This window comes from Belonocnema kinseyi, chromosome 7 (genome assembly GCF_010883055.1).
Source record: "Belonocnema kinseyi isolate 2016_QV_RU_SX_M_011 chromosome 7, B_treatae_v1, whole genome shotgun sequence".
In the NCBI taxonomy this organism is placed as follows: Eukaryota; Metazoa; Arthropoda; class Insecta; order Hymenoptera; family Cynipidae; genus Belonocnema; species Belonocnema kinseyi.
Genome location: NC_046663.1, coordinates 51,971,197 through 51,985,326, shown reverse-complemented (window position 1 = coordinate 51,985,326; position 14,130 = coordinate 51,971,197). Strand labels below are relative to the sequence as shown.

Below are 14,130 nucleotides of genomic sequence, written 5' to 3'. Positions count from 1 at the left end.
GTGGATTAACTACTGTTGGGTAGGCGAACATATTCCCAGAATTTAGAGACAATCGAAAAACATGACTTTTTGAGTTGGGGCAGTTGAGGAATAATGCCCCACTTTCTTCGGAATTTATTGCAATTTCATTTTAAAGAGAAAAATTTGATCAAAATTGTAGACTGTAGAATTTTTTGATCGTAAATAACGCGTTTTGTACCACGAGACGTTATGCAGACGTTTTTTAGACATGGAAAATAGAATGCAATTTCAATGTCTCAACTGTCTGCTTAGATTTAGTTAAAATAACAGTTATTTTTTGTAACATTATTTTTGGTGTTCTAATTGGTAAATAATTCTTAGATGTTATTGTTAATTTCTCTATATTTAGGCATTACACATTGATCAATTATTGAAGTTATTAAAAAAAAGTATTATCAAAATTATTTATTTTTTATACTAAGTGAATTTCACATTAGCTATGTTGCAGCACATGTAATTATAATTAAACTGTGATAATAAATGATTCAAAATTGTGTTTTGCAATTATTCATCAATAATAATTCAATAATTAATCGTTTATATATTATTAATTAATCGTTATATCTGAGAATTATTTACCAATTAAAATACGGAAAATAATTAAGCAAACATATGTTTTAAAAAAAACCTGCCATGTAAGTAAACCAAATTTGCGCAGGTAATTAAGAAATCGAAATTGGATAATGGGTTTTTTCCCATGTTATGAATAAACATTTTTCAGAATAATTAGCTGAAGAGAACCATCATTAGATTTCATCCATAAACTACGTTACCAATTTTAGGCTATCCCCCCTCATCGTAGCCCCCCCCCTCCGAAAAGTAACTGAGTTCAAAAATCGATCAAAACAAAGGAAGAAGGATGATTTTTGAAGAAAGAAGATTTTTTTTTTTTCAAAAAATACGAATTTTTATCATGGAGATGAATCTACTACCCAAAATAAATTTTTAACCATATTAATAAATTTTTTGACAAAGTAGCTGAATTTCTGTCTAAAAGAGATGACTCTTCAACACAATAGTTTAATTTTCAACAAAATAATAAAATTTTTAATCAAATACTAGAATTTTAAACCAAATGAGATGAATTTTGAACCAATAATATAATAGTAGTTCACGAAACATGAACATTGTTTAAAACATAATAGGCGTTTTCTAAATAAAAAAAAGGGTTTTTAAAGATGAAGTGCTGTATAGAAATAAAAAAAGCAATATTTTGATGTAACATTGAATGCTTTTCAAATGTTTTTTCAGTCACACAAATACTTAAATTATTTACTGGAAAAAAGTATTATTAGTTTGTTTTTACAATTATACAAATATGAATGTGATGAGATACTTGTGAAACTTATACAAGATTTTTGAATATTTCAGATGTGTCAAAAAATAATGTAGAAGATTAAAAAAAATATTTTACAGAATACTGGAAGAAATAAAAAGTATCTGATACATTGTCGGAAATGCTTCTAAGTTTATAAACATTTTAAACCTTTGCAAAACTTCTTAAATTCCTAAAAAAAATTTCTAGTCGACTCCAATTTTTCTTAAAACTGGTAAAAATCATGCAAAATGTAAAAAAATTCCTAAAATCTGCCAAATTTTCGTAGAAATTTTAAGCAAAGTTTTTTATTCCAAATATTTCTTAAATGTACTCGATTTTTTAAATTATTTAATCCTGCCAAATTTAAACATTTTGCATTAAAACCTTCTAATCATAAAAAAATGCTTTTTTTAATCCTTTCAATGTTTTTAAAATTTTCTAATATTTTTAAATTATTCAAATTTTTCATGAAAAAAAAATATTTTTTTAATTCTGCAAAATTAAAAAAATTGTTTAAAAATATTTCACTTTCTTCTCGGAAAACTTTAGGAATCTTTTAAAATGTTTTAAAATCTTTTTTAATATTCTTCTTTAATTACATTTGAAAAATAAAACATCAATTTAATTTTTCCTGGGAACCTAGAGAATTTTCTTATTTTCTTGTCACCTTAAAAAATTCCTAAAATATCTTATAAGTTTTTATTATTTTTAAATAGTTTCAAAATTTTTAAGTATCTCTCGCACTTAATCAAATTTATTCAAAAATTATATATTATGGATATTTGAGCAGGAATCTTGAAAAAAATGTAATCTCAAATCTTTCATAATTATTAAAAAGCTTCTAATTTTTTTTCGAATTCTTTTAAATATGTTTTTGCCGATACCAATTAATTTTTCTTATCTTTTTAAACATGTAGAAAAGTTTACAAATTATAGTGTGGTAGCGAAATGTTAAGAACAGAATTATTTTCCATTATTGAAAAATTATTTACAATTTAAATGTTCTCTTCTGTCAATGATGTTTAGAAAAATTTGGAACCGAGAATTTAGTTTCGAGTTCAGGTACTCTTTAAACCAATTTTTTTATTTAATATTAAAATTTTTGTTCTTTAATGTCACTATCAGATTAAAAACTAATACACTTTTATTCGAAAAAGTAATATTTTAAATAGTAATCCGAGAGCGGAGGAAGAATTTCTTAAAAATTGACCAAGATCCTATGAGGAAAGTCAAACCAAACCAATCTGAAGCGTATTTACGAACTGAAAAGCATCAAATGAAACACGTGTGTCTTGATAGTAGGAGACGTAGCACGTGGTAACGCCGAGCCAGAATGGTAGGATTTTAATCCTTGACGGGATTGGTCAAGAATTTTGGTCCGGTATCAGCTGATCCATTCGCTCGATCCTTTCCTTTCTTTATTCCCCTCTCATTTCCCCTTCCACATTGACCACGTCTCGATCTAAATACACTTTACTATCTATATTCATCAGCAATCTATCAATTTATTCTTAAAATAATTATTGCGATGACTTATTAAAAATGTAATTTGATAATTCCAAATGAAAAATCATCCTCCATCTTACTATTACTTTTTTTTGACATTATCAGCATTCAATATTTTTTTATATGAAATCTCTAAATGATAATCACAATTTAAAATTATTACCTATTACTAGAAAGGATAGGAATTTTTTAAATTATATTCTTAACTTAACTCTAAGACCTCACTGTTAAAAATTAATTTCGGGAATTTTTCTATCAAGTTCATAATATGATGACCTATCTGAAAAGCCGGAAGAGAAAAGAAGATTTAAAATTTAATTAAAATTGCTTAGGGATTTAATTTAATTTTAACTTTCCTCCACTTTTAAGTGAATCCTTTCCAAGGATAAAATATTAAGTTCATGGTCACGGAATCAACATCAAAATGCCATTACAATATTATATAAATGTATAAACAATTAGACACAGAGTCAACATTTAGTAGCAGGTTCAGGGCCAGATACCGGTTTTCTTTATAGAAAACATTACTAATGGAACATAAAAAGTGATCGTTAATCGCGTGATTCGTGATTGAGTAGCAGTGTGTACCATTAAAGTGGGGCCTATATTCAGACTTGGCAACCTCATCGAATCCTCGACAGTGACCAACAGACTCCTGAAGAGGAAAGATCCTCTCAAAATGAATTCTTAGTCCCAATGTCCCAATCGTCTTCGATCTTAAAATCATTTGTCAATTATTGTACTATAAGATTACACATTTCTTAGTGAAAAAGTTCAAAGAAAATTAAACATGTTACCGGTTGCTGCGAATCGTTTTTTTTTTACCTAATTTATGCTAACAATTTTAATTTGAACGCGAAGCGAAAGTGAGATGAGTGAAAAGAGACGTGCTTTATCAATATTTAAATGTCAGTTTTCTTTCTCGAAAGTAAAAAATTAATACAAAAGATTTTTATCAGATAGATCACAAATTAATATTTTAATAGAAATAAGAGATTACTCCTGGATGTTAGTCCGAAATCCAAGATCCAGGTTTCAATTCAATTACTAGAATTAGAAGATTGAGTTTTTGAAATCCCATTTTTAAATTCGATTTTAATTTGTCCAATTAAAAATACAATTTTATTTTTTTAAATTATGAAACAGATACGAGTGAAGTTGCATTCATCTGGCCGTCGGTTTCGTATTATACCAAGATTCAGTACCGTACGGAGTAATTGACTGAAAAATGGCACACGCGGCATTTTTTTACTTCTCGGGCCCAGGAATGCCGTGATGACAGAATGGGCCCCACAGTGCTACTTTAAAGTCAATACATACCTGACTTTCAAGATTTACTTTGAGCACAGCAAACATATTTAATGCAATTTTGCGTCTCGTGACGTTCGCTCTCCACTACGTCACATTAATGTTAATAAATTCAAACAGAAAAATGGCAAGAATAATGATCTGCAATTAATCTATTTTATCGAGATGAACTTGAATTTCATTTTCAAAAACGCAAGTATATTATAATGTAATTCTTAATTCCACTTTTTGATTGAAGATAATCGGTCAAAAATAGAATTTAAGAATATTTTTATTTACGGAATCCAGTGAGAAATTTCTTATTCATTTGCCTTTATCTAGTCTGTATAAAAATCTATGATACTTAATGCCTAGAAGAAACTAATTTGGAATTGAAAGCTTATTTTCAAGGTGAACCCCGTCGTGTAAGTGGACAAAGTTCAGTGTTGGAAAGTTTGGATATTATTTTTTCTCGAGACTTATTCGCACAAATGAGTTAAAGTGAAGACAAGCAAGTCGAATAGAGAAGAAGAAATTTGACCTCGTGAAAATGATGCTGTTCCACTTGAAGCTGGAAGAGGATAAGGAATTCGTGGTGCCCTGAGAATCCGAGATTTCAAAGTATTGAAATAAAATTGTCCAATTCTCCGAAATAGAGAACTATGAAATACATATTTTTTAAATTAATTTAGTGGACTTTGTTCTCCAAGATATTTTTTCGAGTGGGAGGTTTGAACATTTTACAAGCCTCTGTCTGAGAATTTGAATTGTGAAGGTTTTCCTAGTTACGGGTTCTTTTTTTCTCCATTTTGGAAACAGTTTCTTGAGACGTCCGTGATGAAACGTATAAAAAGATTCGTCTTAGCACAAAGTGGTGAAAAAGACCCGATATGGAAAAGTTCTGACAACTTGTTGGCCGGAATTGTCAGGATGATTAATGAAAATAACGAGGAGGAGGACAAGGAGGACTCTAAAGAACCACCCACTCAGGGTGAAACAGCTACGGGGTTAACGTAATTAAATTCCAACTTTTTATTTTTTGATACTTGATTAGCTTTCATCATTCGGAAACTTTTTCTGGTATTTTGTTTCCCAGATTTAATCCAAATTTACAATCACATCTTCGTAAAAAATATTTTTTTTACTACAAGTCAGGGTGGCGACTTGACCGGGAATTTAATTAAAAACCCGCGAATTTACTTCTCACAATTTGAAAGTTCCCTCTTCTAAATTTTAGATAAATAAAGTTCTTTAAGCAGTTTTTAGAGTTGAAGTAGTATTTAAAAATAATAAATATCTCTGAATTATAATAGAATTTTTTTTGCATTGTTCGTCACGAATTCATCTTTTTTTAGTGACAAATTCAACTACTTGGTTAAAAGTTAAACTCTTTTGTTCAAAATAATATTTTTTTGAAGATTCATAATTGTTGGCATAAAATTGAACTATTCCAGTTGAAGATTAATCATTTTAGTTGAAAATTCATCATTTTGGTTGAAAATTAATATCTTTAACTGAAAATTTAGCTGTTCCATTTTTATTTGAAAATGGATCTTTTCTAGTTTAAAAGTCAACAATTTGGATGAAAATTTGTCTTTTTTAATGAAAAATTCAACTATTTCGTTGAAGATTCACGTAGTTTGTTAACAAATCGATTTTTTTTGGTAGAAAATTATCTTTTTCTTTGGTAGTTTACAATGGATAGAATTAAAATATTTAAGTATGTAAATGATATATTAATAATATTAGGATTTTATATAATTATTTTTATTTCTTTTCAATGATGACGAGATTTAATAAATTAATATAATTAATATAATCTATATTTTAAATGTTAATAATTATAATCAGAACATTACTATTATTTAATTTTTGTTTAGATAGTAATTTAGTACGTGTACTTGCTATTAGAAATTAGTTTTTATTTTTCAAGAACTATTAATTGAAATAATAAAATGATAATTATTTTTATTTATTGCGAAGATATTACAAAACTCAGATTTAGTCCCAAATATAGATGGGGATGAAGTGAAAATGCGTAATGCTTGATTTTGATAATTGTTCGAAATAGTCTCTTCTAATTATTGTACAAATCAGAAAACAAATATTTATTTTAGCCTGGAATCAATTTTTGAATAATTGAATGAATTTTTTGATTTGCCTCGAAAACATTTTATTTAATTAAACACATTATTGGAATATATGGTATGTGGTCGAAGAGTCGGAGAAATTATTTTAATTCTCGAGAAATAATATCTGCTGGTCAAACTAAATGGAAGAAAATGTGTTACGCGTTACGTGAGCCATTTAAATTAACGGTGAATACTTTCTCCAATACCATTCATATTGCCTCTACGCACAATGTTACGTCGTATTGATTCACGATCTCGAATGAACCATTAATTATACAAAATGTATATTTTTCGTTTTAATTCTAATTATTAACTCGGAAAATTTTGTGCATTCATTTTTTTCTGTCGGGGTGTCCAGCGTGCAGGAAAAACGTGAAAAGCGGGGATTTTACAGGAAATTTATTGGTGCGGGAAATGTATACGGGATTTTTTGTTTCATACACGGAGCAGGTTAAAACTTTCTTTGCTTTTTGAATCACCACGTTTTCATTGCATTTTTTACCAAAAAGTAGAAAATGGTTTGGGAATGTTCAAACGATTCAGATAGGTAAAACATGTGCTTGATAATAATTTGTTTATTGTCTCGGGAAGCGAAAACAATCTTCCCAATTAATTTTCATACAGTTTAACGTAAAATTCGTTTCCGATATTTTAGACATCTGAGGGCTTTCTCTTCTAGAATAAATTGGCCGGCCTACGCAAATCAAAAACGGAAAAGTTTTTACAATGAAGTTGAAGGAACGAAAATATCAAAAATTTTAGTTACAATTTTGTTACAATTTTAACGCAGTAATAATTGTTTTAAACCTTATTGATATTTCTTGAAATTGTTATAATTTAATGAAGAAAAATAATATATTTCCTTATTTTTTCGGATTTTCGCAACAACAACCAAATTTGATACTGTATTATCGCGATATTCAGTTTTGATTGTCCTAAACCAGAATATTTTTTAACAGAATAGCAGGCCTCACAGACCGGTTCCTATATCCCCTATTGCACACTATATTCAGTTCAGTACCCTAAAGTATCCTATTTCCAAGATTTGGTCCTCACGGTACCCTAGTTTCAATACGTGGTCTCAAAGTTCAGGTATTTTGAAAAAAAGTAGTAAATTGGAGAATTTATGTAAGAAGCAACTTTAAAAAGTAATCAGGGCTGTCTCAAAGTTACTATTAATCTCTTTTTTGGAAATATGTCATAAAGAATTTTCTAGAATTTCGGAAGGTATGGAACAATTTTACTGATTTAAAATATTGTAAAAGACTCCCAGGGATTTTATATCCTGAATTTATTTAAAGTCTTTAGAATTCTTTTTAATTTTTTTATTCAATTGATAAAATCATTAAAATATTTGATTTTCTTAATTCCTCGGTATTTTCCCAGATATTTTTATTTATTTCAATAGTTTGAAGGGATTTAACAGACTTTAGAATATTGTAGAGTATTTTAAAAGATAAGAAGGTATTTTGAATAGAGTAAAATAAAATATATATTTTGCAATTAATTTCGAATTCGCCCTGAATTCTTATGAGTTTATCCTGAATTTTCTACAATTCTTTTGAATTCTTCTAAATTCACTCAATTCAATGGATTAAAAAAATTTGTTTGATTCATCTTGAAATCTTTAAAACTCACCTTAAATTCTTAATGATTGTTTTTTAATTGAAATCGATTTGTTATGAACTTCATCGAATTATTCTCGTTTCCCTTACATTTTTCTAAATTCACTCAAACTTTACTGAAATGAATGGATTTTAAAATTTGTTTCAATTCATTTGAATTTAACTCGAATTTTTTTTGTAGTCATTGTTCATTTCCTTGGTTAGGAATTAGTAGGCTCTGAAAGATTCGAAGATATTTGAATTTCTTTTTAATTTACCCTGAATTCTTTTTAATTTTTTGGAATTCTTTTGGATTTTTTGTATAATTTACTTGAATTCTTCTAAAATAACTCAATTCTATTTAAGTCAATGGATTTTTTTGAACTTTTAAAAAGTTTTTATTTAATTGTTCCTACATTATTTTAACCTCATCTTGAATTCTTAGGTATTTCATTAAATTCTTTTGAATTTCCTTGCATTTTTCTAAGCTTGTTTTATGGAAATCAATAGAATTAAAAAAAAATTTTAATTTTTTCCAATTCATTGGAATTCTTTTGAATTTAACTTGAATTGTTTTGAAGTCATATACATTTTTTTACATTTTCTTACCTTTTGAGCTTGAAAAAAGTACCCTATGACTATAACAAAAAGTACCGTTTGGTCCATGTATTTTATCCCACAGGGACTGTGAGACCTGGACTAGGTTATTTTGTTGCAAAAAATAGAAACTTCGTTTTTTAATCGCTGTCGAAATCCGATTTTTAAGCTTATCCATTTTTAATCTCATAATTTTCGGTCGACTTCTTCTGAATTGGCTAACTTTTTAACAATAAACTTTATTAATGTTGTCAATATCTTGAAAATGCATGTAGAATATTTGTATGAATATGAAATTAGCCCCTTTTAGATTACCATAATTGTAAATAATTTAATAAGAAAATTTGACTCACTATTAAAGAAAATAATGTTTTCTTGCTTGTTTCACATTTTTATACCATAAGGGATTGTCCATATATTACGTAAGACGTTTTTCTGTTGTTTAAATAAAGACGAAAATAATATTTTTATCAAGTTGAAAAGGACACAGCGATATAAACAAAAGAAAAATGTCTTACGTAATATATGGACGATCCCTAAGTAACTTTTTAAATTTTACTTTTTGTATTTTGTAATTGGCACGCCGAATGTCAAATTCTGATAGAAAAAAACGCGAAATAATTAAGACAACATTATTATTTTCCTTAAGAGCGATTTTAAAAATTTGCATTGAATGCTTCACAATGGCGGTAATGTAAAAAGGGATAATTATATATGTATGTATACAAATGCAATGCGTGCATTTTTAAGACATTGAGAAAATTAAAACAACAAAAAGTCAATAAAAATGACAAAACCCGAATAGAGAACCTCTAAATCATATCCGATTTTGATTTTTTAAAATAATTTTTTGACTAAAAAGGGAAACTTAGACTAGTGTTCATGTAAAATGGTTTGGAGTTTTACATAAGAAATACATTTTTAAATCACAATTGGGAATTATATTCTACGTCTGCGCTGGACACCCTGCCTACATTTCATTTAGATAGTTTTAAATTAATTCCTCACTACAAAATTCTTGAAATTGAAAAAATAAACAAGAAAAAGAAGACATGAAAGCATTTTGTTTTTTGTAATTCGAATGATATTTAAATTTGAACGTTTGACTTCTGTTTTTCTTTAAATACTAGAAATTTGTAGTTGAAATTTTATATTAGACATTAAACAGGTATTTAAGTTTGGATTTATTATGAATTAAGTTGCATAAAATATAACTTTATTCATTAATTTTTCAGCAATTTTTTTGACAACGTTCTGTCAAGTAATGCGCAATAATTCCTATTGTTGTGGAATACAAATTACAGAAAAAAAATTGTTTCAGGCCCAGCATGTCGCAGGGCACAGTGATGATTCAAGCGCAGAGTCGTCAGCTGGAAAAAGATTTCACAGTAGCCACTCCGGAGGAATTCGTTCGTCGTTTTGATGGTACAAATGTCATTAACAAGGTATATGATTACTTGAACTTCGAACTAATTTCTTTTATATTTTATTCCCTAAAAGAAACAATCTACTAAATTAATTTATGATTTATTCAGTTCGATGAAAGGAGTTCGCCCAAAATTTACGGAAATTGGCTCATAAGTTTTGATAAACGTCACGTTCCGCATTAAAATACAAACTTTCATTAAACTAGACTGAAAGTTCTTTTCAGTACATTTTATGCGGGGCTCTTTTGTAATGGATTAAATTCTACATTTTGTACTCAATTAAAAATCCCTGGCTGAATTAATTTAAGAAATTTCTTTTTTTTTTTGTTGCTGAAAATGCATTTTTGTTGCAAGTTGATACTTTGTAATTGAAAAGTCTACTATTATATTTTTGATTCTGAATTCATATCTTTTGATTAAAAATTTTAGTATTTCGTTGAAAATTTATGTATTATGTTAAAAATTCAACTACTTTGTTAAAAAATCGTCTCTTTTTATACAAAATTGTTACGTATGAATTGAAGAGTCGATTTTTTTAGTTGAAAGTTCATTCTTTTTTAATGAAATTCTAGTATTATATTTTTTGTTTAGAATTTTTACCTTTTGGATGAAACTAATTATTTTGTAGAAAATTCGCCTTTTTGGTTTGAAAACTTCACAATTTGGTTGAAATTTTGTTTCTTTCTTGAGTGAAAAATCTTCCTTAGTTGAAAATTTCTCTTTTTTGTTTGAGAATTCATCTCGTTTAGTTAAAAATGCAACTGTTTGATTGAAAATTAATCTATTTCGGTTTAGGATTCAAGCAGTTTTGTTAAAAATTCGTTTTTTTCGGTTGAGTTCAAGTTTTTATTGAATTAAAAATTATTTTTGTCCAAATTCAATATGATTAAAAATGTAATTACATTATTATAAATTAATTTTCTTCTTTGAAAATTCATCTCTTTGATCGAAAATGGAAATATTTCGTTTGAAAATCCCCTTTTTGGTTAAAAATTTATATTCTTGGTTTGAAAATTTAACTCTTCTGTAAAAATCCGCCTTTTTGCATTGAAAACGTCACAATTTTATTGAAATGTTGATTTCTTGATTTTTCTTAAATGAAAATTTGTCTTTTTGGTTTCATCTCTTTTGGTTGAAAATGCTGCTTGGTTGCAAATTAATCTGTTTTGGTTGAGGATTCAACTATTTTGTTGGAAATTAGTCTCATTTGTTCGAATCCGTTTTTATGGTTGAAAATTAACTTTATTGTTCAAAATTCATATTTCCGGGTCGAGAGTTCAACTGTTTTGTAGAAAATTGGTCTTTTTCTCTTGAAAATTTAAGAATTTGGTTGCATTTTTTTCTTCTTTGTGGATTGGAAAATCTTTGTTGGTTGAAAATTCAACTATTTTACTGAAAAATAATTTTTTTGTTGGAAAATCATATTTTTGGTCTGGAAATTCAACTGTTTTGTAGAGAATTCGCATTTTTTGTTTACAAATGTCACAATTTGCCTTTGAGTGAAAAATCTTAGTTTACAATTGTTCTTTTTTGGTTTGAGAATTCATCTCTTGGTTAAAAATGCAACTTTTCGGTTGAAAATTAATCTGTTTTGGATGAGGATTCAACTATTTTTGTAAAAATTCGTCTTATTTGGTTGAATTCAAATGTTTATTTAATTACATTTTTGTAATTCAACATGGTTGAAACTTGAATTACTTTGTAATAAATTAATTTTTTTGTTTGACGATTCATCTCTCTTCGGTTGAAAATTTCAATATTTTGATTGAAAACTTTTTTTTTAATTAAAAAGTAACTTTATTGTGAAAAATCAATAGTTTGGTTTTGAAAATTCAACTATTTTATAGAAAATTCCCCTTTTTCGATTGAAAACGTCCAAATTTTGTTGAAATTTGGATTCGTTCTTGAATGAAATATCTTTCTTAGTTTAAAATTTGTCTTTTTGGTTTGAGAATTCATCTCTTTTGGTTAAAAATGTAACTGTTCAGTTGAAAATTAAACTGTTTGAGCTGAGGATTGAATTATTTTGTTGAAAATTCGTTTTTTTTTTGTTGAATTCAAGTGTTTGTTTAATTGAAAATATTCTGCGTTTGAAAATTTCAAAACATGGTTGAAAGTTGAACCATTTTGTTATAAATTAATCATTTTGTTTGAAGATTCATCTCTTTGGTCGAAAATTTAAATAGTTTGTTTGAAAATCCATTTTTATGGTTGAAAATTAATTTTATTGTTAAAAATTCATATTTTCGGGTTCAAAATTCTAGTGTTTTGTAGAAAATTTGTTTTGTTCGATTAAAAGTTCAAGAATTTTGTTACATTTTTTCTTCATGGACTAGAAAAGTTTTGTTAGTTGAAAATTCTTCTATTTTGCTAAAAATGAACTTTTTTTGTTAAAAATTTTAGTCTTGAGTGAATAATCTTTCTCAGTTGGGAATTTTTCTTATCGATTAAAAATAATTTTTTTTATTTGAACATCCATCTCTTTGAACGAAAATGCAAATATTTCTTTTGAAAACCCTTTTTTGTTTTTGTTAAAAATGAACTTTATTTTAAAAAATGCATATTTTCGGTTTGAAAATTTATATATTTTTCTGGAGTGAAAAATCTTTCTTAGTTGAAAATTTGTCTGTTTTGTTTGAGAGTTCATCTCATTTGGTTAAAAATGCAACTGTTCTATTCAAAATTAATCTGTTTTGGATGAGGATTCAACTATTTGGTTGAAAATTCGTTTTTTTTGTGAATGCAATTGTTTATTTAATTAAAAATATTATTTGTTTGAAAATTCCGCAACTTCATTTTGAAAAATTAATTTCTTTATTGCAAGATTTATATTTGGGCAAAAATTTGACTATTTTGTTGTTAATCCGTTTTTGATTGTAGAAAATTAACTTTGCTTAAAAAAATGTAAATTTTTTAGTTGAAAATTTAACTGTTTTGTAGATAATTTGTCTTTGTAGTTGACAGTCTACTTATCGGTTGAAAATTCAACTATTTGGTTGTATATATTTTAACTTATTTTTTAAAAGTTTGTCTTCTTTGCTTCAAAGTTCAACTATTTAGGTGTAAATGCAACTGATCGTTTGAAAAGTATTTTTTGTTGTTAAAAAATCAATTATTTAGTTGAGAATTCATCTTTTTAGGTTTAAAAGTTAAATCTTTCTAAAACGTTCGATTTTTAGCTTATAAAATTACTCTTTCGTTAAAAATTCGTCTTTTTAGGATTAAAAATTCAATATGTTTAGACTTGAAATCTTAGGAATATGGTACCTACATTTATTTTATGTGAAAGAATTTATTCCACCATTTTCTCGAACAATCGCCCTATTTTCTCTATTTAAGAGCTTTTTGGGTTTTGAAGTCTGTTATCTTGAAAATTATTCCACTTGTTATTTACCGGGCAAAAGCGAATGACGTTGTTCTGTTTTAAATTTTAAAGAAAAGTACACTGTTTGAACGTACATATATTATTGTGCACATAATGAAACGGTACGTCTCGTTAGCCTTGAAGATTGCTCTTTGAACTTGTGCAATGACGCTCACGTTAAAATAGTCGTCTTTAGATTTTTTTCATGCGCCTATAGTTATGAATTATGCAAAGTAAACACTGGAAATTTCTGTAGAAATTCTATCTTTTCGATGCTTATGTATATTATCATTTAATTTCATATTACTAATTTAAATGATTAAAATTTTAATCCAAAATATATTATAAACAGTAAAAGAAACTGGCCACTGGATCGAGAAAACCATAGAAAACCATGGAAATATTTCAAACCACATTATTTTTAGATTATGTAAAATGACCATGATTTCAATAGGAAATTTTGCAGTTTGAATTACTTCTAAATTTAAAATTATTGAATTTTAAACACTAATTTTGAAATTGTTAAATTTTCAAGGCTTGAGTTGGACATTTTTCAGTTTAAAGTTTTTAAATTTTTGACTGATTTTCAATTCCGCAGATTCAGAATTAGGAAATTTACAATTCAATAAAAATACAACGTTAAAGTTAAAGAAATTTAAATGAGATTAAAATCAAATTTATATTCCTATTTAACGTCCAATAATCAAATTAATGTGCAGAATTTCTGAAAATAAGACCAAGAATCCAACGACCAAATTTGGACAACCAGCATAAAATGTTCCTATTGAAATTTGAAAAAAAAATAAGTTTTTCTCATTTTTCTTTCCACTTTTTTTATTTTTGTCCAAAAAGTCATTTTTTTGTTTTCTTTTTT

General features: G+C 27.0%; 1 protein-coding gene across 7 annotated transcripts in view; it reads left to right on the top strand.

Annotated features, from left to right (window-relative positions):
* LOC117175872 (acetyl-CoA carboxylase) overlaps positions 1 to 14,130 on the top strand; it is a 109,487-nt gene that overhangs the window by 17,426 nt on the left and 77,931 nt on the right. For 6 of the 7 annotated variants that reach the window (XM_033365676.1, XM_033365679.1, XM_033365674.1 and 3 more), the window contains one exon: positions 9,787 to 9,910. In XM_033365676.1, coding sequence (XP_033221567.1) covers positions 9,787 to 9,910 — 124 coding nt within the window. Of the gene's footprint in view, positions 1 to 4,537; positions 5,146 to 9,786; positions 9,911 to 14,130 lie in introns of those variants that run through there. The other variant, XM_033365678.1, reaches the window with a different exon arrangement.